Source organism: Myxocyprinus asiaticus, chromosome 5 (assembly GCF_019703515.2).
Source record: "Myxocyprinus asiaticus isolate MX2 ecotype Aquarium Trade chromosome 5, UBuf_Myxa_2, whole genome shotgun sequence".
Lineage (NCBI taxonomy): Eukaryota > Metazoa > Chordata > Actinopteri > Cypriniformes > Catostomidae > Myxocyprinus > Myxocyprinus asiaticus.
The window spans coordinates 18,549,539-18,574,523 of NC_059348.1; the positions used below are offsets into that span (position 1 = coordinate 18,549,539).

At 42.6% G+C, this 24,985-nt stretch overlaps 1 protein-coding gene across 1 annotated transcript in view; it reads right to left on the bottom strand.

Annotated features, from left to right (window-relative positions):
- LOC127440346 (alpha-N-acetylgalactosaminide alpha-2,6-sialyltransferase 3-like) overlaps window positions 1-24,985 on the bottom strand; it is a 141,359-nt gene that overhangs the window by 16,033 nt on the left and 100,341 nt on the right. Inside the window, exon 4 of the mRNA XM_051696885.1 lies at window positions 8,534-8,641. Within this exon, the coding sequence (XP_051552845.1) occupies window positions 8,534-8,641 (108 nt within the window). The remainder of the gene's footprint in view (window positions 1-8,533; window positions 8,642-24,985) is intronic.

A 24,985-nucleotide genomic window follows, 5' to 3' on the forward strand; every position in this document is an offset into this window, starting at 1 on the left:
TATGTAGCCGCTATATCGGCTCATCATGATGCAGTAGATGGTAAGTACTTGGGGAAGCATGACTTGATCATCATGTTCCTGAGAGGCGCTAGGCGGTTGAATCCCTCCAGACCGCACCTCGTCCCCTCGTGGGACCTCTCTGTAGTCCTTCAGGGTCTATGGGGAGCTCCCTTTGAGCCCTTGGAGTCAGCTGAACTTAAGGCACTCTCTTTGAAGACTGCCCTCCTGACTGCGCTCACTTCCATCAAAAGTGTAGGGGACCTGCAGGCATTCTCTGTCAGGGAATCATGCCTGGATTTTGGTCTGGGTTACTCTCACGTGATTCTGAGACCCCGACTGGGCTATGTGCCCAAGGTTCCCACGACTCCTTTTAGGGTTCAGGTGGTGAACCTGCAAGCGCTGCCCCAGGAGGAGGCAGACCCAGCCTTGGCATTGCTGTGTCCAGTGCGAGCTTTACGCATCTATTTGGATTGCACACAGAGCCTTAGAAGCTCCGAGCAGCTCTTTGTTTGCTTTGGTGGACAGCGGAAAGGAAGCGCTGTCTCCAAACAGAGGATCACCCACTGGGTCATTGACGCCATCGCGATGGCATATCAGGCTCAGGATGTGCCACCCCCTGCGGGGTTACAAGCCCACCCTACCAGGAGTGTGGCGGCCTCCTGGCCCCTGGCCTGTGGCGCCTCTTTGGCAGACATCTGTAGAGCAGTGGGCTGGGCAGCACCCAACACCTTTGCGAGGTTCTACAATCTCTGGGTTGAGCCGGTCTTGTCCCGTGTATTGGCAGGCACGAGCAGGTAAGTTCCGGGACAGCTGGCCGGGTGTACCGGGTGTACCCCAAAGGCGACCCCATGTGATATCTTCTGCAAAATCCTTTCCCTGTCGGTAACCTGTGTCTTCCTTGGGCAGAGGTCCCTCTGCCCCCGGTCGCCATGCTTTGTAGAAACTCCTCCCCCTTCGGGTAGGACCTACCATGGGACCTCTCCACATGACAAACTTCCGACAAGACTCTGTAAGACCATGTGACGTATTCCACTCAAACCCACCCCCCCCCCTTTTTGGGTGGGGTGTGGTCTCCACAGAGTCTTCCCCTTGGGCGGGACACCCCCCGACGTAGACACTTATGGCTCCCAGTCGGTTAACAAATTCCACTCTTTTTGGGGAGAAAAGAGAGGGAAAAGAGGCCTCGGCTGGGCTAGCCTGTCCCTATTGTTGGGCAGTCGACTTGTTCCTGAAGGACCGTTCGATGCTCATAAGAGCGTTGGGGGAGGTTATATGATGGCCTGGTGCGCTGGCTACGAGGCACACAGTGGTCTGCCCGTCTCGCACCGCCAGTTCACGTAACACAGTTCAGCTAGTTGTGGCGTTTTGTATAGGGAACCCTAGTGTCACTACATCGACACAACGTCGAGTGAGTGACAGATAGGGAATGTCATGGTTACTTTCGTAACCTCCGTTCCCTGATGGAGGGAACGAGACATTGTGTCTCTCTTGCCATAATGCTGAACTACCCGCTGAAATGGCCGGGACCTGGTCTCGGCTCCTCAGCACAAAACCTGAATGAGTGGTTGCATACCAGCTCCTTTTATACCCATATGTCCGGGGGAGTGGCATGTAAATTCCACTCGCCAATTCCCATTGGCCTTTTTTAAAAAAAGCAGAGGTGTTTGGGGCTCCCAAGAGTGACCCCTAGTGTCACTACATCGACACAACTTCTCGTTCCCTCCAACCATGACGTTCTCCAAGAAACCTTGGTGCAAACATTCAACATTTAGCAGAATTACAGCAGCACAGAAGCACCACGTTACAGACTGACAATAAATAGGCATGAGCGACAGTATGTCCAGACATGAGGGACAGTATATACAGACTATAGACAATTTACATACAAGCAATAGACAATATAAATACAAACAATAGACAACCAGTTATAAAACCGCTAGTGCAACATCCTGTACCAACGACAAGGAGAATTGTGCAAAAACTTATTCCAGCAGTTTGGCAGTTTGGCTAGGGTGAGGTATTTGTTAATTAGTGCAATAAATGTATAGTATGTGGGGGGGGGGCAGTGCAATGAGTCCATATGGATGTATGTGTGAACAGTCAGGCCGACCAACCTTCAGGGTACCTAAAACCCAGGGATGACGCAATCTAAACTTAAAGCAGAAGCAGCAACAAAAAACCGAGCATTTCTGACAATGGGTCAGAATGAGGGTCGAAAATGATGTTTTACAAATATATGGCTGCTTTTTGTGCAAAAAAAAAAAAAAAAAAAAAGAAACTTTACTAATATTATAAGTAAACCTCATGGAACATATCAAAATGATAAAAAAAAAAAAAAAAGGCATGCCATTTAAGCAAAATTTTGGCAAACTAGCAACAATTATTTTTTCTCATAATCACCTGTTTCTTTTACAGTATTTACAGCCTGCTATCTTCTAAAATAACTTTAAAACACCTGATGAATCAATAATAGGCTATAAAACTGTCAGTTGTACACAATGTGCTTTGAACTACGGTAAGCTGAAAGGGATAAAAATAGTGTTTTTTAGATCACGTTTTACATACTTAAGTACATACTGTTAAAAGCACGCAACTTTGAGAACAGCTGAGGGTAAGTTTATAAGACAACGATGTACTAAAAACGGAAAAGTTTTTCCTTTGCGTTTTTGAAAAGTTTCACGTACAGATGACAAAAAGATCCCCGTTCACACGGATCCGCGAAAATGACTAAAAAGGCTGCATTATGCATACCAGGCCAGTAGTTGGCAATGTCACTTTGTAAAGAAACACTACACGCCTGCGCACATAAGCATTCTTCCACAGAGCGGTGAATACAAACAACAAAGATGGCGAAAGCATCGAGCAATTTTGTCTGGACGGACGATGAGGTTGCTTTATTACTACAATTACTTCGCTGGAGAAGCATCAATAAACTCAAAATCTTGAGCAGTCCAAACACAGTCCTGTAGTCCGCCATTGTAGTTTTGAATGTCTCGCGCACATGCCTATAGACTGAATACGTAATATGCGTGCGCATGACATCATCGTTTTCACAAATTCATGTTTTTTTATGTTTACACGGAGACGATAACGGCATCGTTTTCAAAAACGTGCACTTTCAAACCCATTTTCAAAAGTTTGTGTTTTCAGGCCCCAAAACGCTGTTGTCGTGTAAACGAACAGCCAAAACGCATAAAAAGTTTTCAGTTTTTAGTTGAAAATGTTGTCATGTAAACGGCCCCTGAGGCTGACACAAAAGTTTGTGGGACCTTTCAGTTACAGTTTAAGTAATATTTAAAGATTTACTATATAAATGACAACTCAGATGTAACATTTAAACTTTTATTATTAAGTGTAATATATTCTGATATTTCATTAAATGATGGCCCCATACGTATCCACAGAGGTCTTTGCAAAGCCCCAAATACCCACTGACCCTAGAACCGCTCCTAGCTGGACTTGATTTTATGCATCAGGAACTGACTTGATTACGACATGTGGACATTCAATTCCAAAATGCATCCAGACCTAAATGTGAGTTCACTCTTAAGAACATCTTAATGTATATTAATGGTAAAGTTTCTCTTTCAATTCTATTATTATTAAGGGTCCAAGTACCACATAAATTGTATATTTTATTTTTACTTATTTTCTTATTATTCTTTTACTGACCTAAAAAGTGTCTGGGTGTCAGAGACCGTATGTTGTAGAGACCCCAAACATAGCCAGATGATCCCAAATCCCAAACCCTACTCAGACATACACACACCCATCTGACTCTAGGTGACATTTTAATTAACACTTTTACAAAACTCCTGAATCGTATGAGCAGGAATGAAAATAAGTTTTTCTCTTCAATTCCTAGAGTGAAGGGATTTATAGTTTTTCTGCCATTTTGATTTCGAACTCCTCCTAGGCTGATATATCATCTAAAGACCCTCCTGACAAAAAGTTATCCAAAGAATTTTGATTCGTCAATGCTCTTTGGAGTTACAAGCCAATGGAATGCTTTGGCGTGGCCCATTTTCACTTATGGACCAATTTCTACTAAATGCAGAGTCCAAACTGAAAGAAACTTGGTAAACCTCGACAGGAAGACATTTTGAGGATGCACACCAAATTTTGTCCAGTTCTCCCCGCAGGGGACTCTATAACTAAAAAACAGCCATAACTTTGCAACCATATCAAGGAAGCTGGAACTTGGCATGCATTTTCTTTTGTTCAAGTGCCAAAATATAGATTCGACAAATGAAAAAAAACAGCCGCCAGCAGCCAATCAATATTTCAGCACCTAATAACTTAAATTGCTAATTGTGCACATTAAGACCAGGGGCCTGTACCATGAAGCCGTTTTCAGTGGCTAGCCATGTAAGTTTCAATTTACTTTACGTCAACCCTGGTTTCAGGTAACATGAAGGTGGGTCAGCTTTTACTGGTGTTCATCGCCATATTAACTTGTGCTACATGGCTAACCTGCTCTGTGGCAGGTTTTGTTGTTGATTACAGATCGATAACTGTGAGTCAGCGATCAGCTGTGAGTAAAGTGACATCTCTGTCACTCCCCCATGACAATGTGACAATGAAGTCACTCACCCGTGTCTCTTAAAGCGCACATTACAGAATTATTTTTTTGTAGAAATCCACGAAATCTACTCTTTTTGATAAATTATTCATTTGAGAGTCTGAATATAGATTTACGGTAGTCTTTTATTTAATTTAAATACACTATAATTGTTTTTCATTTGCCTACTCAAAATAAAAATATAGTATCTATGAAAATATAAACTCACGTATAATATTAGGCATTCTATAAAATAGCTAGTGAGATGAATTAATATAATGCCTGCCAAAAATGATCACTTTTAAAATATTAAAAGCCTAATCACTCTACAAGATGGCTATAAAAATGGATGAATGCCCCCCAAACTTGTTTGTATCATGGAATAGAGATGAACATACTGTATTTCATATGAAATTCAATAAGTGGTAAACAAAGTACGTTTTAAAAAAAGAACAAGCATGTCTTCATATTGCATAATAATTATTGCATGCAGCAGGGTTCTCACTCTTTTCAAGGCACAATTTTCCAGGACATTTTCGGGACATTTCATGTACCCAACAAGTGTCATATTTAAGCAAAAACACATGTGTCCATTTAAATCAAGCTTTTATTTTGCCGTTTCTGTTTGTATTTTACGGTAGTTTCTCACCTCCAGATATGCAGTTTGCTCCATGTCCCAGTGTGATTATTAGTCCCCACAAAGTGCTCTCTGTCTCTGTCATCTCACACACATAAGAGCGCGCTTGATGACCATGATGAGGTGTTTTCAGTATATGAGCGGCCGGCTTCACATATTCATTTTGAAGCATGCATCACTTGCAGTTTATTTATTTATTCAATTAAATCAGAGACTTTTTTAGTTTAATTATCACACTAGGACATATCACAATTTTAATTTGATTAATTGTACATTCAAACATTCATTTTCATCCAAATATGTAATATTCCATGACATTCTGCGTTTTATTGCTAATGCCATTTTTTTTACTAGATTCCGTGGTCTAATTATAATAATCAATATCAATAATGTCCTTACCTTCTGCTTTATTAAAATTTGCATGTCAAATCTACTAATTTCAGTAGAATGTTTAAACATTATAAGAACAAAGCAGATCTACTGTATAATTTTCCTATAGTATTTAAACTGCTGAGCGTGACTTTGATAAGAAAAGACAACAATAATAGCCTAATAATAATCATTTTGAGTTTCAATAAGGTCCTTTCATCATTGTAAAGCACATTTCACATGAGTTGAGTCGAGGCGACAACACTTCGCTCAACGCCAGCGTCAAGAGGCGCTTTGCCAACCACATGACAAGCATTGCAGAAAGCGTCACTAGTTTTTACAAGCATGACATGCAAGAAAGCGGGAGGTGTGCACAATAAACATGAAAACATGTATTTGGAAAAAAAAAATGGCTATTGCTTTGATTGCAAAAAATAAAAAGAGGGCTTATTTATGTTTAGGTCTTTGTGTTTTTTTTTGGTGAATGCAATTACTGTAGTTCAATAACTGGGGTCTCTGGATAATCGGAAACGATAAGATAATAATTAATTAAAATCAGTTATGAAACATTCAATATCTCTTCATAAATTTGGACAGTTTTGAAATATTTATTGTAGCTTTGTGCTCTCAAAGACATCATTTGTAAGGCAAAAACGTGTTTAAAAACACTTTTGGTGTGAAGCTGGATCCGAGGTTGAGCTAATGCATCACTTAATGAACTTCAATGTATTTGGCAGCGCTGACGCGAGTTATGTGAAAGCCCCTCAACATGTATAAACATCAGTCACTTTTACGCATTAATAGCTCTTCCGCCCTTTTCTCTCCGTGATGAACAAGGTAGACTCACATGCCGATGCTCAAGTAAACAAACAACATGCCCTTCTCATTCAGTCGGTCGATACATGTACCAGGTCATCCAGTTTGTTTATGAATGAGAAGTTTCACGTGTGCTGCTTCTCACTGTACATGTGCTGCTGTAGCCAAGCACACAATTGGCAGTAGCTGTAACCAATCGTGAGGGTGTAAGCGCCCTTAACCGTTGATGTTGTTTCACAATGCGCAGCCGCCGGCAGTGACAAAATGTACGTATTTGTTATCCTATTTAGAGTCTTGATCGTTCCATGTTTTTGTACATGTAACGAAAACCTTGCTAGCAACACAGTCAAACTGTTTTAATATACTGAAATATTTTCCAGGACAAATAATTATTTTCCAGGACATTTAGGTATTTTTCTAATTTTCCATGACTTTTCCATGACTGGAAAACTGCATTGCAAATTTCAGGTTTCCAGAACGCATGGGAACCCTGACGCTGTATTGCAAGTGCTCTCTTTTTAATTATTCAATAGCCTATATTAATTTGTAATAGTATTATTATATAGATATTAATCTTTCAATTTAAATTAATATATGCTTTTAAAATTAATATAAGCTTTTAAAATTAATAATCCTGTGTGCTCTTGTTGTGGACCTATATGAATTCAAATATGCATTGATATATTAGCTGTTTCATATTTTTATCACATTCAGAATTTGTTTCCAGCAGTCCTCTTAAGATTTTGCAGCAGACGTGGTGTTTCTTTTTGCCGTATAAATATCTTTAATTTCTTCAAATTGTACAGTGATCCCTTGTGCTTGTCATGTGTTTTAATTCATCATGATTTCATGGTGATCTCTTGATGAGCAGCATCATAGTACCAATTAAACCAGATTGGACTGGTTTGGTTTTGTCAACTCAAAACCAATCCTGTAAGCCTGAGTTTATTCAACTAGCTTCATGGTACAGGCCCCAGGAATGTGTTTTAAGAAACCAATAAGGGTACGTTTTGGTTTTCAAGCTCTGACCCACTCTTACTTTTTCCTCAAAGCCTGAATACTCTAAATTCTTAAGGAGAATACCCTTAGAGATATGGAAGCTCGGGAGGCCTATTTTCTTTTAAAGTAATTCAATTTTTCTCTCCTGGTAACACCTGTTGAATATTAATTTACAAGAGCTCAACAGAGGTCAATTGCAACAACAGCTCACCACATTATGCTAAAATTGTTCCTTCCCAGCTCAACTGCCTTTCTTTAGAATGACTTTGTTGTGGCCACTGTTCTCTCATTTCCCAGTCTTTACAGGTGACTGGGAATTGCTGTGAAATGAAAATTGCTCTTTGTTTTGTAGAAGAAAGTGGAATTAATAAATGGTTGGGGAAAACGGATGATAATAGCTAGTTTATAAACAAACTAATCACATCATCGCATGCTTTGCTTATCATGTCTATCTACAGCAAGGGGTGGGTGGAGGGGGGGCATGAGGTTGTTGGGAACACTATTATTAAACTGCAATCAGACTGTGCGATTCATGATAAAGGGGATTAATGTGCTGCCAACTACAGACACACAAGGCAATGAGTTAGAAAACACGACAATTGGAGTATTTTACATGGCAAATGTTTTTTTTAATTTTTTATGTGACTTAAAATGCATTCAAGATATGCAATTAAAATTTTTTCCGTATGTGCGTTCACTGGGAATCTGTAGTTCGTTGAGCCACAGGACTATTATTTTGCACAGGAATAGAATTTTGACTGATGAAATAATTATTCCACTGTGCCAAAATGACCATTTCACAAATCAGAAAGAGAAAAAGTATAATTTTATGTGTAAAGTATAATATAATTTTTAATGCAGTAGTACTGGTAACAGTAATAATGCAATAGGAATAGTAATACTTGCCTTAGCAATCACCAATAAAATATTATAGAAACATATTTTATTGCTCTGAATCTGATACCTTGTGAAATTAATTATCATTATGGCAAGCCCATCGAGACAATCTCCACCGAGAGAGGTGTTGTCTATTGCTGAGGCTTTGTAATTATTATCAGCTCTGTAGTTTGTCCTACATAAACACTCAGCAAATGGGTGGATGAAGCTACTTTCAAACCATTGACTAGTTCTTGGTTGCATATCAGTCTTACTTGCAGTACGTGTCGTTGATCATGCCGTAGACTCGGATCTCCTTGCACATGTCCATGGCAAGAATGAGTGTGAACCAACCGGTGCTCAGATATGACCCCGACTGAATCCTGCCAACACAAAATCATCATGTCAGCACTCTTCCTTCATCATACCTCATTTACATACTCTTGATTCAGCAAGAAGGAAATCATAAACACAGATTCAACACTTCACAAGTCAATCCATTGCCTTAACCTTTATTATTATATTTATAGAGAGGCAATTGAAGATGCCACTTTGAATGACAGCACAGTGGTTTGAGCCTAGATTTGTCATAATAGAGTGAAAACCGATACTGAGTGAATACTGATACTGCGAGACAGATATTGCCTCGGTTAATAAATATGAATTAGATCTATGGCATAACATTTCTTTATTGTGCATTTTTTTTTTTTTTTTTAAAAGAACTTTTTCTGTTTATTATCTAAATTACATTTTGAATCTCAGATTTTTATTCTAAACTTGTGTACCCCTACTATATACAGTATATTTAGCAGACCAACCTAATATATGACTCATAAATAGGAGATTGAATACAAACTTACTGATATGCTGTAGACAGCAAGACTGATAGAAGACTTTAGAAGCTGTTCTATACAGGACCTGCACAGCTAAGAAATGTATAGTCACTGTGAATTTAATAGCCAAAATCATAGCAGTGCACAAAGTAAATAATGTATTATGTCACACACTATACACACTGCTTCACATGTGGAGCTTCCATGCCCTGTATTAAAGCTCCTTCACAGCCTCAATAGCTCCATCAAACACATTCAACCCATACTCTTATATTTCCAGCAACCTTGGGTCCATGAAACCCTCCCCTGCCGGGCTCAGGAGGGCGGTCAATCATGAAGACATATTAGAACATGTGGCCATTTAGAGAAGCTATTGGCACCTGTGGAAAACTCAATTTCCCTGGAGCTTTGTAAAGAACATGGGCTTCATCAGAAAGAGCAGACTTGCTTTCAAAGTACACGCATTAATTTAAAGTTCCCCTCCCCACCATCTCCCCACCTTGACTCTGTGGATGTTTAAATTGTCTTTCACACTGAATTTCAGAGGCATTGTTCACCTCTAAATCACATGATTTGGCTGATGAAACACAACACTCTTGTAATCACTGGTAGCTGCAGAAACTAAAAGGGATAGTTTGCCTTAAAAATGAAAATTCTGCCATTACTCACCATCATGTTATTTTAAACACATTGTTTTGTTATTTTGAATAATACATTTTTAATGAATAATAGATAATGTGCATTGTTCAACTCTTGCAGGGGTGTATAATAACGAATTACAAATACTCACGTTACTGTAATTAAGTAGTTTTTCCCAGGAATTGTACTTTAAGTAGTTTAAAAATGGCATACTTTAACTTGAGTACATTTTAAGTGCTGTAACTGTACTTTTACTGCGCTATTTTCCCTGCATCTGTGTTCGCTACTTCCCTGTCCTGATTTTATTATTATCCATCAACGTGATTGGCTACGGAGAGTCTCATGACTCCCGTTAAATCACTCCAGTCACAATCAAGCACACTAAAACTTGAATGGCAGCTGTATAGATTGGGCTCCAACTCTTATGGATGTGGAGGCTGCCTCAAGCAAAGTTCAACACCTAAACATCCACGGCCGCACCTGAAAGGGATTTTCGCAGCGAAAAGGCCAATTGCTTGATCGTGTCATGTAAGTTTAGCTTGCTCAAGCCAGATATCAGCATTAATCCTGCCTCTAACTTAAAGAAATTTCACATTTCTGCTTACAGACTTCTATGTGTGTATAACATAGCCTGTAATTTAGCTGTCATTGAGATTATTGTGTTGCTGTGAGAGATTAATGCAATGTTATCAATAGGGCTGGGCGATAAATGATCTCGATGTTTGTCGGAAAAAAAAAGAGATGTCCTCGAGTATTTTCTATACTTAGTCTATGTTCTACATCTAGACCAGTGGTGTTCATTACATCGATCGCGATAGCAAGAGCACCACTGGTTGGCTGATCTAGATAAAATATAAAAGATTGACTTTTAAACAAAGCAGTCGTTTATGTCTATGTCTTTAAGTGAACGTAAACAGTGGGACAAAAAGCATATTTGTACCAAAATGTCGGACTTGAAGTGTAACCGAAAAGACCACTGTCTAGTAAGTAATTAAAAGGCTAATAATCAAACAACAATAACAAGAAAATGAGAAAACCACTCACTGCTTTTGGCTGAATAACTTTAGTAGCTGTAAAAGTATTCATGTAATAGAATCAAACAGTGGCATTGTTAATAATAATTATTATTAATTATTAATAGTTAAAGTTTTTTATAATACCGACCCCTGATGTAGAGAGTGTGTTAATTGGTATAATAAATTACCAGGAAAGTATAGATGATAAAATAATTTATAATTATGCTTAGCCTTTATAAAGATAAAAAGTATCTGTGATGTGAATTGTGGAGCTTCAAAATTTTGGCACCGATTCACTTGCATTGTATGGACCAAAAGAGCGGAGATATTCTTCTAAAAATCTTAATTTGTGTTCTGCAGCAGAAAGAAAGTCATACACATACGGGATGACATACATGTGAGTAAATGATGAGAATTTTCATTTTTGGGTGAATTATTCCTTTAAAGCCTGATGTGGCCCCTGTACCAAACAACTTTTCCCACGCCTGCCCTCTCTCCTCTACTGTGCGGGACATGACGTGTCAAGTGATCCTGCTTTTTTAGCATTTTTTTTTGCATTCCTTACATTGTTTTTAACATGTTTTATGCACAACAATAACTCGCTCTGTCGTCATTAAGGGAAATTTAGACCCTGCACATAAACTGATTTTAATGTAATTGTTTCATACATTATGATATTGAAAATAACTTTCATCTTTTAATTTCTGTAATCATGTCACCCTTTTATTTTTTTGGAATCAGATTCATGTAGTGTTTATCATAGATAAGTGATGTATTTTAAAATTTGGTAGTCAAAAACACTTATAAAATACCTATATTTTTTATTCTTTCTGGCAAACAGCCATAAAAGGGAATGTAAATTACGGTATGTGTGCTGCATTTTCAAAATGCAGCATACAGTGTTTTTTGCAACTTAGTACTCAATACTCAGTACTCATGAGTACTTTTAAATGAGCTACACTTTTACTCTTTGAGAAGTTTTTTGGACAGGTACTTTTACTCTACTCACACTACATTTTTTGGGAAGTAACAATACTTCTACTTGAGTATGATTTTTCAGTACTCTTTTCACCCCTGAACTCTTGTGCAACTCTTGTCCATACAACAGCATATAGCGAGTTCACAGCAACCATGACTCTCAAGCTCCAAAAAGGACAAAAAAACACCATAAAAGTTCCAGACTTGGCACTTTTATATAACAGAGCGAACATTCCTTTTAAAAGAATAGTCCCGGCTTAAATACAAGTTAAACTCAAACAGCATTGTGGCAAGCTCTCTATTACCACAGAAAATAATTTCACCTTGTCCCTTAAATTGTAAAAACAAGCAAAAATCATATTTACAGTGATCCACTTACAAATGAAGTCTGTGTTGCTAAGCACTGCACCTGAATAAGCATTGAAATACACATTGTTTCAAAAGTAAAGCCACATATATATTTTAAAATGAGACTAGTGTGATAGAATTGCTTACCAACCTTGCACAAATAGGGAAGCACAGCTATTTTTTTATTTAATTGATTAAACTAGACAGGTAATATTTAATGGTAGGGTTCTGCTGACTACAGGACATTGCTTTCCTAAGATTTTTTAAAACTATTTCTTCCCTTGGGATGAGTTCTTCATTTAGCCAGGGGCGAATGGTATAGAGTTGGCTAGCGCTCTCAGGCAGCACCAATTTGTCTTTGTGAGGGAACTAAGTATGGCCATTATTACCTGACATGTTAAAGAAGACAGACAGTTCCTCAAAGCTAAGGTTGTGTTTACTTTCATTTCGGCAAGAACTATTAATAACCCCAAGGCTGTCAGCAGTTGCTAGTAAATGATGGGACTTCAGTAAGTTCACTGGCTCCTGTTCTTAAGTGGTTTTGCCTGGTCAGCACAATACTTTCCAAATGTATCCACTAACAGCTAATGATGCCATACCTGCTTTTAGTCTTCATGTCTGTGTGAAGGGTTTTTGTCACTCTTTTCTTTAAAATGCCATTTTAAATTTTACCTCAGTCATTGCTTTCTTGTGTGTGATCAATACAAAAGAAAAAGGTTTGAAATTACAGTTAATTAAAGTCAACTGGACTTAGCAGGCTACCAACCAAGCTGTCTGGTTTGATGGTTTTAGAGTTTCAGTCATCTAAACCAGCTGACCATCAAACTGACTAGGCTTGAAGACCAGCTGAACATTAGATTGACTAGGCTTAAAGACCAGCTAAACAGACTGATTAGGCTTGAAGACCAGATAAACCTGCTGAACATTAGATTGCCTAAGCTTGAAGACCAGCTAAACACCAGATTGCCTAGGCTTGAAGACCAGCTAAACATCAGACTGATTAGGCTTGAAGACCAGCTAAACACCAGATTGCCCAGGCTTGAGGACCAGCTAAATCAGTTGAACATTAGATTAACTAGGCTTGAAGATTAGCTAAAACATCTGAACACCAGACTGACTAGGCTTGAAGACCATCTGGTGTTTAGCTGGTCTTCAAGCCTAATCAGTCTGATGTTTAGCTGGTCTTCAAGCCTAGGCAATCTGGTGTTTAGCTGGTCTTCAAGCCTAATCAGTCTGATGTTTAGCTGGTCTTCAAGCCTGGGCAATCTGGTGTTTAGCTGGTCTTCAAGCCTAATCAGTCTGATGTTTAGCTGGTCTTCAAGCCTAGTTAATCTAATGTTCAACTGATTTAGCTGGTCTTCAAGCCTGGGCAATCTGGTGTTTAGCTGGTCTTCAAGCCTAATCAGTCTGATGTTTAGCTGGTCTTCAAGCCTGGGCAATCTGGTGTTTAGCTGGTCTTCAAGCCTAATCAGTCTGATGTTTAGCTGGTCTTCAAGCCTAGTTAATCTAATGTTCAACTGATTTAGCTGGTCTTCAAGCCTGGGCAATCTGGTGTTTAGCTGGTCTTCAAGCCTAGTTAATCTAATGTTCAACTGATTTAGCTGGTCTTCAAGCCTGGGCAATCTGGTGTTTAGCTGGTCTTCAAGCCTAATCAGTCTGATGTTTAGCTGGTCTTCAAGCCTAGTTAATCTAATGTTCAACTGATTTAGCTGGTCTTCAAGCTTAGGCAATCTAATGTTCAGCAGGTTTATCTGGTCTTCAAGCCTAATCAGTCTGATAAACCAGCTGAACATTAGACTGATTAAGCTTGAAGACCAGCTGAACACCATACTGACTAGGCTTGAACACCAGCTAAACCACACACTCAATCATTACCTTTACGTAATTGAATTTGTATGTTTTTGCAAGCAATGTAATCTGTTTAATTCAAATTAAAACAGTTTAATTGAGCCAACATAATTTAGTTGGATTAGATCAAATCAATGCAATATAGTTGGTTTAACTCAACTTAATTAGATTATTTTAACTTTATGTCGGTCAAACTTAATTGTATTAATTTACTAAGGTTTAATTAATTGTCTAATCTTTGGCCAAATTATTTTATTTTTTTAATCGTAAGTATATGCCTGGTGGCAACTGTAAGGACAGGGAGACTGTTGCACTGTCAGATAGGAACTGCTTAAAGAGCTAAGCAGCATCCAAATCAAACATTACTTGAAAGTGTAAGTCCATCCTCAACCAAAGCAAAAGCAACAGTCTTCACAATGGTAGCCCCCCAAACTCCAGCCAAACAAACACTACTTTTAAAAAATGATAAAACAGAACGGTAAACAAGAAAACGCATCCTGTTCTTATCCTTGTAATGAACTGGCAATGGAGATGGTGTTAGGATCCATGTGCTGGAAGTTTATAACACAAGCAAACAATCCAAATCGGCAGGCAAATAGAGAGTCGTTATGCAGGCGGTATAATCCAATAAGCCAAAAAGACAGTCCAACAAGGCAAACAAAACAAAGGGGTATCCAAAAAGCAGAAAATCCAGGAATCTGGCAAAGGTCATAACAAATAAACAATCAGTAATGGCAATGGAAAAACACTTGGTAAGGCAGGGTAAGCTGGCAATACTTCGCAACGTGACAGTGGAAACAGCATGGTATTTATATAGTTCAGACAGGAAGTAACCAATGAAGAAACGGTACAGAGTTAGTATTCGTGAGGTGGCTCCCTCTGGTGGTTGGTAGGAGGGGTAACAACCTCAGATGTTACAGAACCCCCCCCCTCTACGAACAACTCCTGGTGTTCTTCTGCTGGGATGTCCCCTTGGTCGTGGTGCTGGACGATCAGGATGGGCATGATGAAATTCTTGGATCAGGGACGGGTCCAATATGTCCTTGGCAGCTACCCATGATCTCTCCTCTGGTCCGTAACCCTCCCAGTCCACCAAATATTGCATCTGGCTCCCTCGTCGTCTTGAGTCCATGATCTCTCTGACCATATACGCTGGGGCTCCATCTACCTCTAATGGAGGTGGAGGCTCAGAATCCATGGTTCCGGAGCCAGACGCCGGGTTTCAGCAAGGACGCATGGAAGGAAGGAGAGATATGGTAATTAGCAGGAAGCTCTAAATGGTAAGTAACTGGGTTTATTTGACGGATAATTCTGAAAGGACCCACATACCTTGGACTGAGCTTCCTGCAGGGTAGCCGCAACTTGAGATCCCTCATGGACAACCAGACCCTCTGTCCCGGCTGATAGTTGGGATGAGGACGCCTCCGCTAGTCAGCCTGGAAACGTTGAGCTCTGACAGCTCGCTATAACTGGACATGTGCGCTGTCCCACACCCTCTCGCTTCGCCTAATCCAATCGTCCACCACTGGCACTGTAGAAGGTTCTCCTGACCAAGAGAACATTGGGGGTTGGTAGCCCAGCATGCATTGGAAGGGGGTTAGACCGGTAGAAGTATGGGTGAGGGAGTTCTGTGCATATTCGGCCCAGAGCAGGAAGTCACTCCATCTCTCCTGTTCATGGCTACAATAGCTTCGAAGGTATCTGCCAATCTCTTGATTCAGACATTCCACCTGTTCATTGGCCTAAGGGTGATAACCAGAGGTGAGACTCACATTAATGTCCAACTGTTTGTAGAATGCCCGCCAAATTCGTGACGTTAACTGTGGACCTTGATCGGACACAATGCCCTCTGGTAATCCATAGGCCCTAAAGACTTGGAAACTGCTAATGCTTTATTCCACCATGGCAGTGGGTAAACCGTTGAGAGGGACAAGTCTACATGATTTGGAAAATCGGTCTATGATTACCAGAATGGTAGTGTATCCATGGGAGTTTGGCAGGTCTGTGACGAAGTCAACGGACAGGGGAGGCCATGGTCTTTGAGGTATGGGCAGTGGTTGAAGCAACCCCATGGGCAGTTCTCTGGGGGGCTTGGACTGGGCACACACCTGGTAAGACTTCACATATTTAGTCACATCATGAATCACAGATGGCCACCATTAGGAATTACGTACCAGAATGATTGTTCTTTGGATGCCAGGGTGTCCTGTGCTCAAGAAAGTGTGGACCCATTGGATTGTAGTGCTTGGTTGGGGCGCAGTTAGGTGGTGATGGTTCATGCTGTTGTGCTCATAGTATTTCTTCCATTATGTCCCAGCTAATCGGTGCTATGATGACAGATGGTGGCAGGATAGTCCCAGGGTGAGGTTGGAGGTGAGGTGGATCGTGTCTGCGTGAAAGAGCATCTGCCTTGCTGTTCTTGCTGCCAGGGCGGTAAGTGACTGTGAAATTGAACCTGGAGAAAAACAATGACTATCGGACTTGGCATGGATTCAATCTCTTGGCTGCCTTGATATATTCAAGATTCTTGTGGTCGGTGATAACTTGGAATGGGTGGACTGCCCTCTCTAACCAATGACGCCATTCCTCAAGTGCCGCTTTCATGGCAAGTAACTCCTTATTCCCCACATCATAGTTACGTTCAGCTGAGTTCAACTTTCTGGAGAAGGCACAAGGGTAAAGCTTGCCTGGTGTCCGTGACAGGACTGCTCCATTCCCACAATCTGAAGCATCTACCTCAACGACGAAGGGAAGATTGGGGTCAGGATGTTTCAGTATTGGAGCGGTTGTGAAGCTTGACTTGAGGGAGATGAAGACTTGGTATACGGCATTGTTCCATGGCAACTTGCTTGGCTTTCCCTTGAGCAATGACGTGAGTGGTGCTGCAATGGTACTGTAGTTCCTAATGAAATGGCGATAGAAGTTGGCAAAGCCCAGGAACTGCTGTAGTTCCTTGAGTTTAGTAGGTCGAGGCCATTCCGTGACAGCTGTTACCTTTGAGACATCCATCTCTACACCTTGCTGGCTGATGTTGTAACCCAGGAAGTTGGTATGAGAGGTATGGAACTCACATTTCTCTGCCTTGATGAATAGTTGATGTTCCTGGAGACGTGACAAGACTGTCTTGACCTGCTGGATATGTTGTTCCATGTTTTGTGAGTAGATGAGGATGTCGTCAATGTAAGCCACCACACAATGATTCAGTAAGTCTCTGAAAACCTCATTGATGAAAGACTGAAAAAAATCGAGGGGGCTTTAGCAAGTCCATACGGCATGACCAAATATTCATAGTGCCCCCTGGTTGTGATGAATGCAGTCTTCCACTCATCCCCTTCTCGGATCCTGATGAGGTTATATAGCACTCCTTAGATCCAGTTTGGTATAGATCTTGGCTTCACGGAGTTGTTCAAGGGCGGAGGAGATAAGTGGCAATGGGTAACGATATTTTATGGTGACAAAGTTCAGGCCTCGATAGTCGATACAGGGATGTAGACCTCCATCCTTCTCCACGAAAAAGAATCCTGCAGCAGCTGGGGAGGTGGAGGGATGGATGTAACCGGAGGCAAGGGCTTCCTCAATGTAACTCCATGGCGAGGGTCTTGGGGTATGACAATGCATAGGCCTTGCTTCTCGTGGAGCTGTATTAGACAGAAGTTCAACGGCACAGTCCCATGGATGAGGAGGAAGTTGTGTAGCTTTAATCTGGCTAAACACTTCACTGAACTCTGCATACTCCATGGGAATCGTGGTCTCCTTTTGTGATTTAGGGCTCTCTACACTGGTGATAAAGCAAGGCCTGGAAACAGCAACATGAAGACAATGTTCATGACAGAAACTTGACCAATGTGTGAGCTCACCTTGGTTCCAGGATATCGATGGGTCGTGGACAGCCAGCCAGGGATGACCCAGGATAAGAGCATGATTGGGTGAGTCGATGACATATAGTGAAATATTTTCAACATGAAAGTCCAATCTTGATGGTTATAGGAACAGTCTGTTGGGTTATGCCAGTACAAATAGGTGCGTTATCCACAGTGGTGATGTTAAGCTTAGGAAAGCATTCAATGGTGGGTATGTTGAGTTCTTGTACAATCCCCTGATTAATGAGATAAACAGCAGCCCCAGAATCCACTAATGCTGTAACACATCTTACATGATCAGCAATGGAGGTCTCTACAGGCAAGAGAAAATTATGTGAGATGGGTGATTTAATGTTCATAGTACTCACGTGCTGCCTTGACTCAGGGAATCTTGATATCTTGTGTGGGCATGCAGCATTGAGATGACTTGGTGAACCACAGTAAAAGCAAAGTTCTTTGTTGCGCTGTCATTGGCGTTCCTCCATGGAAACACGAGTGTGAGCAACATGCATGGGTTTGGGTAATACAGTGGATGTCTGAGCCTGTACTGAGACTGTAGAATCTGGGGTGAAACATAACTGAGGCTGTGAAGCATTCTGAAGCAGGTTATCAATCTTGATGGCCATAGTGATATTCAGAAAGATTCATACCTTCACCATTGCAGGTTAGTTCAGTCCTGAGTTTCAGGTTAAGCCCCTCACAGAAAACAGTCTTCAGAGCAACATCATTCCACCCACTCTGAGCCACTAGTGTCCTGAACAGAACTGCGTAATCTGCTGCTGATCGATGACCCTGGTGTAGATGAAGTAGCTGAACAGATATATCTTGACTGCCCACTGGATATTCGAAGACTTAGTGGATTTGTTGAACGAAGTAATCAAATGAAACCTGGATTTGAGTATCTTTATCCCAAACAGCGGCGGCCCAATCGAGAGCTTTGCCGGTAAGCAGTGACATCAAAAAAGAACATTTCCTGGCATCTTGATCAAATGATTCAGGCTGATTTTGAAAAAAAAAAAAAACCTACATTGTCATAAAAACCCCTGGCATTTTTCAGCAGAACCATCAATCTTATCAGGGAGAGCAAAGCTTACCGGGTTAGCATGGGGAGCTGGCAGTGAGTGAATATATTGTGTCAAACATTCGTTGGCAGCTCGTAGTTTGTTCAGCTGGTCTTGGTAACCCCTTAATACCTCGCACTGGTGTGTGAATGTGGCCTGGAGCTGTGAAACTTCTGCTGGATCCATGTTAGGTGAAGTATTCTGTAATGAACTGGCCATGGAGATGGTGTTAGGATCCATGTGCTGGAAGTTTATTAGAACACAAGCAAACAATCCAAATCGGCAGGCAAATAGAGATAATCGTTTTGCAGTCGGTATAAACCAATAAGCCAAAAAGACAGTCCAACAAGGCAAACAAAACAAAGGAGTATCCAAAAAGCAGAAAATCCAGGAATCAGGCAAAGGTCATAACAAATAAACACTCAGTAATGACAATGGAAAAATGCTTGGTAAGCTGACAATACTTCACAACATGACAGTGGAAACAGCATGATATTTATATAGTTCAGACAGGAAGTAACCAATGAAGAAACGGTACAGAGTTAGTATTTGGGAGAGGGCTCCCTCTGGTGGTTGATAGGAGGGGTAACAACCTCGGATGTTACAATCTTGCTAAAAATGCATTAAATAACACTTAGTTTCAACATTTGTTCACACCATCCAGTCCCCCTGCAAAGCATGCTGGAAAATGGAAATCCCCTGGCCAGTTTCATCAATGCTACAAAAAATATTCATATAAACCTTACTCAATTGGATTAAGTAAACTTTAATTTGACAAATGTAATTTAATTTAACATAATTAATTTAAGACAAAATGTAGACAGAATTGTGTTGCTTTAGTTCATTTTAATTAAGTAATGTGAACAACCTGCAAAAATCATTTTTTTGAGTGCAGAACATCATCATCAACACCAGACTGATGAGGCTTGAAAACAGGCTAAACCAGCCAAACACCACATTGACTAAGCTTGAAGATCAGCTAAAACAGCTAAACATTAGACTGACTAGACTTGAACACAAGCTAAAACAGTTAAACTCCAGATTGACTAGGCTTGAAGGCCAGCTAAACTAGCTGAACACCAGATTGATAAAGCTTGAACACCAGCTAAACCAGCAGAACACCAGAATATCATCATCAGCACCAGATGGCTTGAAAACCAGCTAAACCATCCGAACTCCAGATTGACTAGGCTTGAGGATCTGCTAAAACAGTTGAACTCCAGATTGACTATGATTAAAGACCAGCTAAGCCAGCTGAAATCCAGATTTACTAGGCCTGATGGCCAGCTAAACCAGCTGAACACCAGGCTGACTTGGCTTGAAGACCAGCTACACCCACCTAACACCAGCTTGGCCAGACTGGAAGACCAGCAAAGCCAGTTTAAACCAACTAAGACCAGCAAGCTAACTTAGGCTGGTTAATCTGCTTTTCTTTCAGCAGGGTTGCCACTTTATATTGATGGATAGAAGAAAGAAGATAAGAAACTACCGTGGACAGATAAAGGGGATTGGGGTCAGGCTACATCAAAGGCTGGAATCAAACCCACATAAGTGTTACGGCTCAACACATCTGGAGCCTGTGCACTAACCACTAAGAAACAGCTCCAACACAAGTGCCACTCTTGACTGAAAATCTTGATAGAGTATTTGCCCACTTCTCTCTGAAAAACGGCTGTCATAAGGGGTACTCTCATGCAAGAGATGCATTCATCAAAACGTCCTGCTTCATAGAAGCAGAATGGCACATTCCGTAGGTTTCATATCACAGCCTGGCATGAAATATCACCATATTCCCTTAGGAAATCTAAGCAGGCATTAATTTTGTTTGTGCATTTTGTACAGAGTGCTCTATAAACTTTTCAGGAGCTATAACTATTTATGAATCATGATTGATCAATCTTGACCTGGAAATACATGCAAAAGTAAGGTGACCTAAAATATTATTCTCTTCACTCACAATCTTGACTCCGTTTCAGTTCTATTTTGAAATGGAAAGGAGAAATCCAAATTAAAACATTATATAGTCAAAAGCCATTAACTAATATCTCTTTCCATCTCCTTTCACTTTGGATTCCTTCCCCAACAAATTTAAATATAGCTGCAAGCAGCAATGATGGGCCCAAGCACAACTGGTCCATTTCCACCCGGTGGCTTTCGGAAAACAATGCAAGGTGGACACATGCATTTGGCATCTGACATTATTCTAAACAATTTTGAAGCAATTTGAGTTAATATAAGAGGACTATTTTAAAGTCTGCTATAAGAGCCACACTTCCTGCTGCCAGATGTTGGCGCTATGATCGTGACCCAAAATAGTCAAATCCATGTGATTAGCCCCCATGACTAAACTTACATCTCAATTTTGATCTAAATCACACATTGCACACAGAAGATATAAGACACTTCCTGCTTCCCATTTTTCGCCATTAATTTAATGCCTCATCATGGCAACAACATTCGATATATCAAAATCTGTTCGCAATTTACATCTTCAATGTCTTGTCATAATGTTGTCTAAATGTGGTGACAGTCTCATGAATCACCTAGGAGGAGTATTTAAAAGTTCAGAGACTGCAATATTCCAAAAATCCAAAATGGCTCAACTTCCTGTTGGGTGGAGCTAATGACTGTAAGTATGAAAGTTGTTTGGCTTGATGAAAACAATATATGTACCAAGTTTGGTGACTCTAGGTGAAAATGGGGATACTACTGAGACCCCATTACATGCCGATTTTAAAGGGAGTGCTAAAGGGCCCCCCGCCCATGTGTCAACTTTTGCACATTTCTAATGGCCGATGATTCTGATGTGTGTGCAAAATTTCATGAAATTTTAAGCATGCTAAGTACCGTCTCCGTTACTGTCGTAACCTCCGTTCCCTGATGGAGGGAACAAGATGTTGTGTCAATGTAGTGACACTAGGGGTCGCCCTTGGGAGCCCCAAACACCTCAGATCTTTGAGAAAAGGCCATTGAGAATTGGCGAGTGGAATTTGCATGCCACTCCCCCGGACATACGGGTATAAAAGGAGCTGGCTCGCAACCACTCATTCAGGTTTTGTGCTGAGGAGCTGAGACAGGGTCCCAGCCATTTCAGTGGGTAGCACAGCGTTGTGGCAGGGGGGACACAATGTCTCGTTCCCTCCATCAGGGAACGGAGGTTACGACAGTAACCTAGACATTCCCCTTCTGTCACTCACTCGACGTTGTGTCGATGTAGTGACACTAGGGGTCCCTATACGAAACACCACAACTAGCTGAACCATGTTACGTGGACTGCCGGTGCAAGCAAGCTACTGCGTGCGTAGTAGCAGGTGCCTAAAATCTCGTCTGCACATAGCCTCCCCCAACGCCCCAAAAACGTCGTATAGTTCCCCACAACCCTGGGGGGGGGGAAGAGACGTATCTAGTATGGAAGCAGGCCGCGCCAGCCACGGCCTTTTCTCTCTATGTTTTCTCTCCACAGAGTATTCAGTTATTCGGCTAGGGCCATTTTAATGCTCAATATATGTGCCGGGGAAGGTGTTCTTTTCCTATCCTATTCTTTCAGGGGGAAAAGACCCCGCGGAGACCACATCCTGCTCAGAGGGGAGGTAACATGTGGCAAGCACGTCATGTGGGCTCAGAGCCGCACATGGAAGAGGCACAGTGGTAGGTCCAGCCTGAAAGGGGAGGAGCTCTACAAACACGGCGTCTGGGACAGAGAGGGCTCTGTCGAAGGGAGACGCAGGTCTGCCGACAGGGAGTCCGTACTGCGGAAAATACATCACAGGGGGTTACCGAAGTAACCGGCACCTGTGGAGCACCTACCTCAGTAAGGGCATATGAGCACAAGTACTGGTTCTGGCTGTGAATTCCTCCGCTGAATTCGCGAGCCACAGGGCTAAGGAGGAAGGACATCTAGGGTTCACGGGTTCGTGAACTCGCATGGGAAAAGAAGCGCACATCTTTGCCTCTTTGGAGGAGAAAGGCACTATATGCAAGCGATACACCTGGCAAGCTGTCCGTATTCCCAAACTTACCAGTTCGTACCTGACAGAACACGGAACGAAACTGGCTCAACCCGGAGATTGTAAAATCTCGCGAAGGTATTGGGTGTCGCCCAGCCCTCTGCCCTGCAGATGTCTGCTAGAGAGGTGCCATGGGCCAGTGCCTTCGAGGATGCCAGACTCCTTGTGGAGTGTGCTTGTATTCCCGAAGGGAATCCAGTTGGCAAGCCTCTGTTTGGAGACAGCGTTCCCTTTCCGCTGTCCGCCAAAGCAGACACAGAGCTGCTCAGAGCATCTAAAGCTCAGCGTGCGATCCAAGTAGATGTGCAAAGTATGCACCGGACACAGCAAAAACAGGGCTGGGTCTGCCTCCTCCTGGGGCAGTGCTTGCAGGTTCACCACCTGATCCCTTAAGGGGTTGTGGGAACCTTGGGCACATAGCCTGGCCGGGGTCTCAGGATTATGTGAGAGTCACCCAGACCGAACTCCAGGCAGGTATCGCTGACAGAGAATGCTTGCAGGTCCCCGACCCTCTTGATGGAGGTGAGCGCAATCAGGAGGGCCGTCTTCAAGGAGAGGGCTTTCAACTTGACTGAATCTAGCGGCTCAAATGGGGCTCTGCGAAGGCCAAGGAGGACCACGGAGAGATCCCATAAGGGAAACAGGCTTGGCCTAGGAGGATTCAGCCTCCGGGCGCCTCTCAGGAACCTGATGATCAGGTCATGCTTCCCTAAGGACTTACCGTCCACTGTATCATGGTGTGCCACTATGGCGGCCACATACACTTTCAAGGTGGAGGGGGACAGCTGTTCCTCCAGCCTCTCCTGCAGGAAGGAAAGCACTGACCCGACTGCACATCTCTGAGGGTCTTCAGCTCGGGAAGAACACCAATTAGCGAACCAACGCCACTTCAGGGTATAAAGCTGCCTCGTGGTGGGAGCTCTGGCCTGAGTGATTGTGTCTACCACTGCTGGTGGTAGGTCACTTAGGTCTTCTGTGTTCCATCCAAGGGCCAGACTTGGAGGTTCCAGAGGTCTGGGCACGGGTGCCAGATGGTGCCCCGTCCCTGAGAAAGAAGGTCCTTCCTCAGGTGAATTCGCCAGGGAGGGGCTGTCGCGAGGAGTGTGAGGTCTGAGAACCAAGTCTGGGTGGGCCAATACGGGGCCATGAGGGTGACCTGCTCCTCGTCCTTCCTGTCCTTTCACAGGGTCTGTGCAAGTAGGCTCACTGGTGGAATGCATACTTGCGCAGCCCCCGGGGCCAGCGCGCCTGGGCCGAGGGGGGCCCCCGTCAGAGAATACCAGAGCGAGCAGTGGGAGGTTTCTCGGGAGGCAAATAGGTCTACTTGTGCTTTGCTGAACCGACTCCAAATCAGCTGGACCACCTGGGGGTTGAATCTCCACTCTCCTCTGAGCGTCACCTGCCGCAACAGCGCGTCCGCTGTGGCATTGAGGTTGCCTGGGATGTAAGTGGCCCGCAGCTGACCACTGGAGGAGACGGCGGGTGAGTTGCAACATGCGACGTGAGCATAAGCCACCTTGGCGATTTATATACGCTACTGTCGCTGTGTTGTCAGTCCGGACCAACACATGCTTGCCCTGGATCAACGGCAAAAGCCTCCGTAGGGCGAGCAATACTGCCAGCAACTCGAGGCAGTTGATGTGCCAACACAGTCGTGGTCCTGTCCAGGAGCCAGGGGCTGCGTGCCTGTTGCACACGGTGCCCCAGCCTCACTTGGAGGCGTCTGTCATAATGACGCTGCACCTGGACACTTCCAAGGGCTGAACAAGTGGCGGCAGATCAGCATGATGGCCACGCGATGTGTGCCACGGCACCATGCCCATCTCGGGACTCGAGTCTGAAGCCAGTGCTGAAGTGGTCTCATATGCATCAACCCTAGTGGCATGACTGGCGCCAATGCCATATGCCTCAGGAGACTCTGAAAGTGTTTCAGTGGAACCGCTGTTCTCTGCTTGAACGACTTCTAGCAGTTCAGCACCGACCGCCCGCGCTCGCTCGTGAGGCGTGCTATCATCGAGACTGAGTCTAACTTCATGCCGAGGAAAGAGATGCTCTGAACCGGGAAGAGCTTGCTCTTTTCCCAGTTGACCCGAAGGCCTAGCTGGCTGAGGTGCCTGAGCACAAGGTCCCTGTGTGC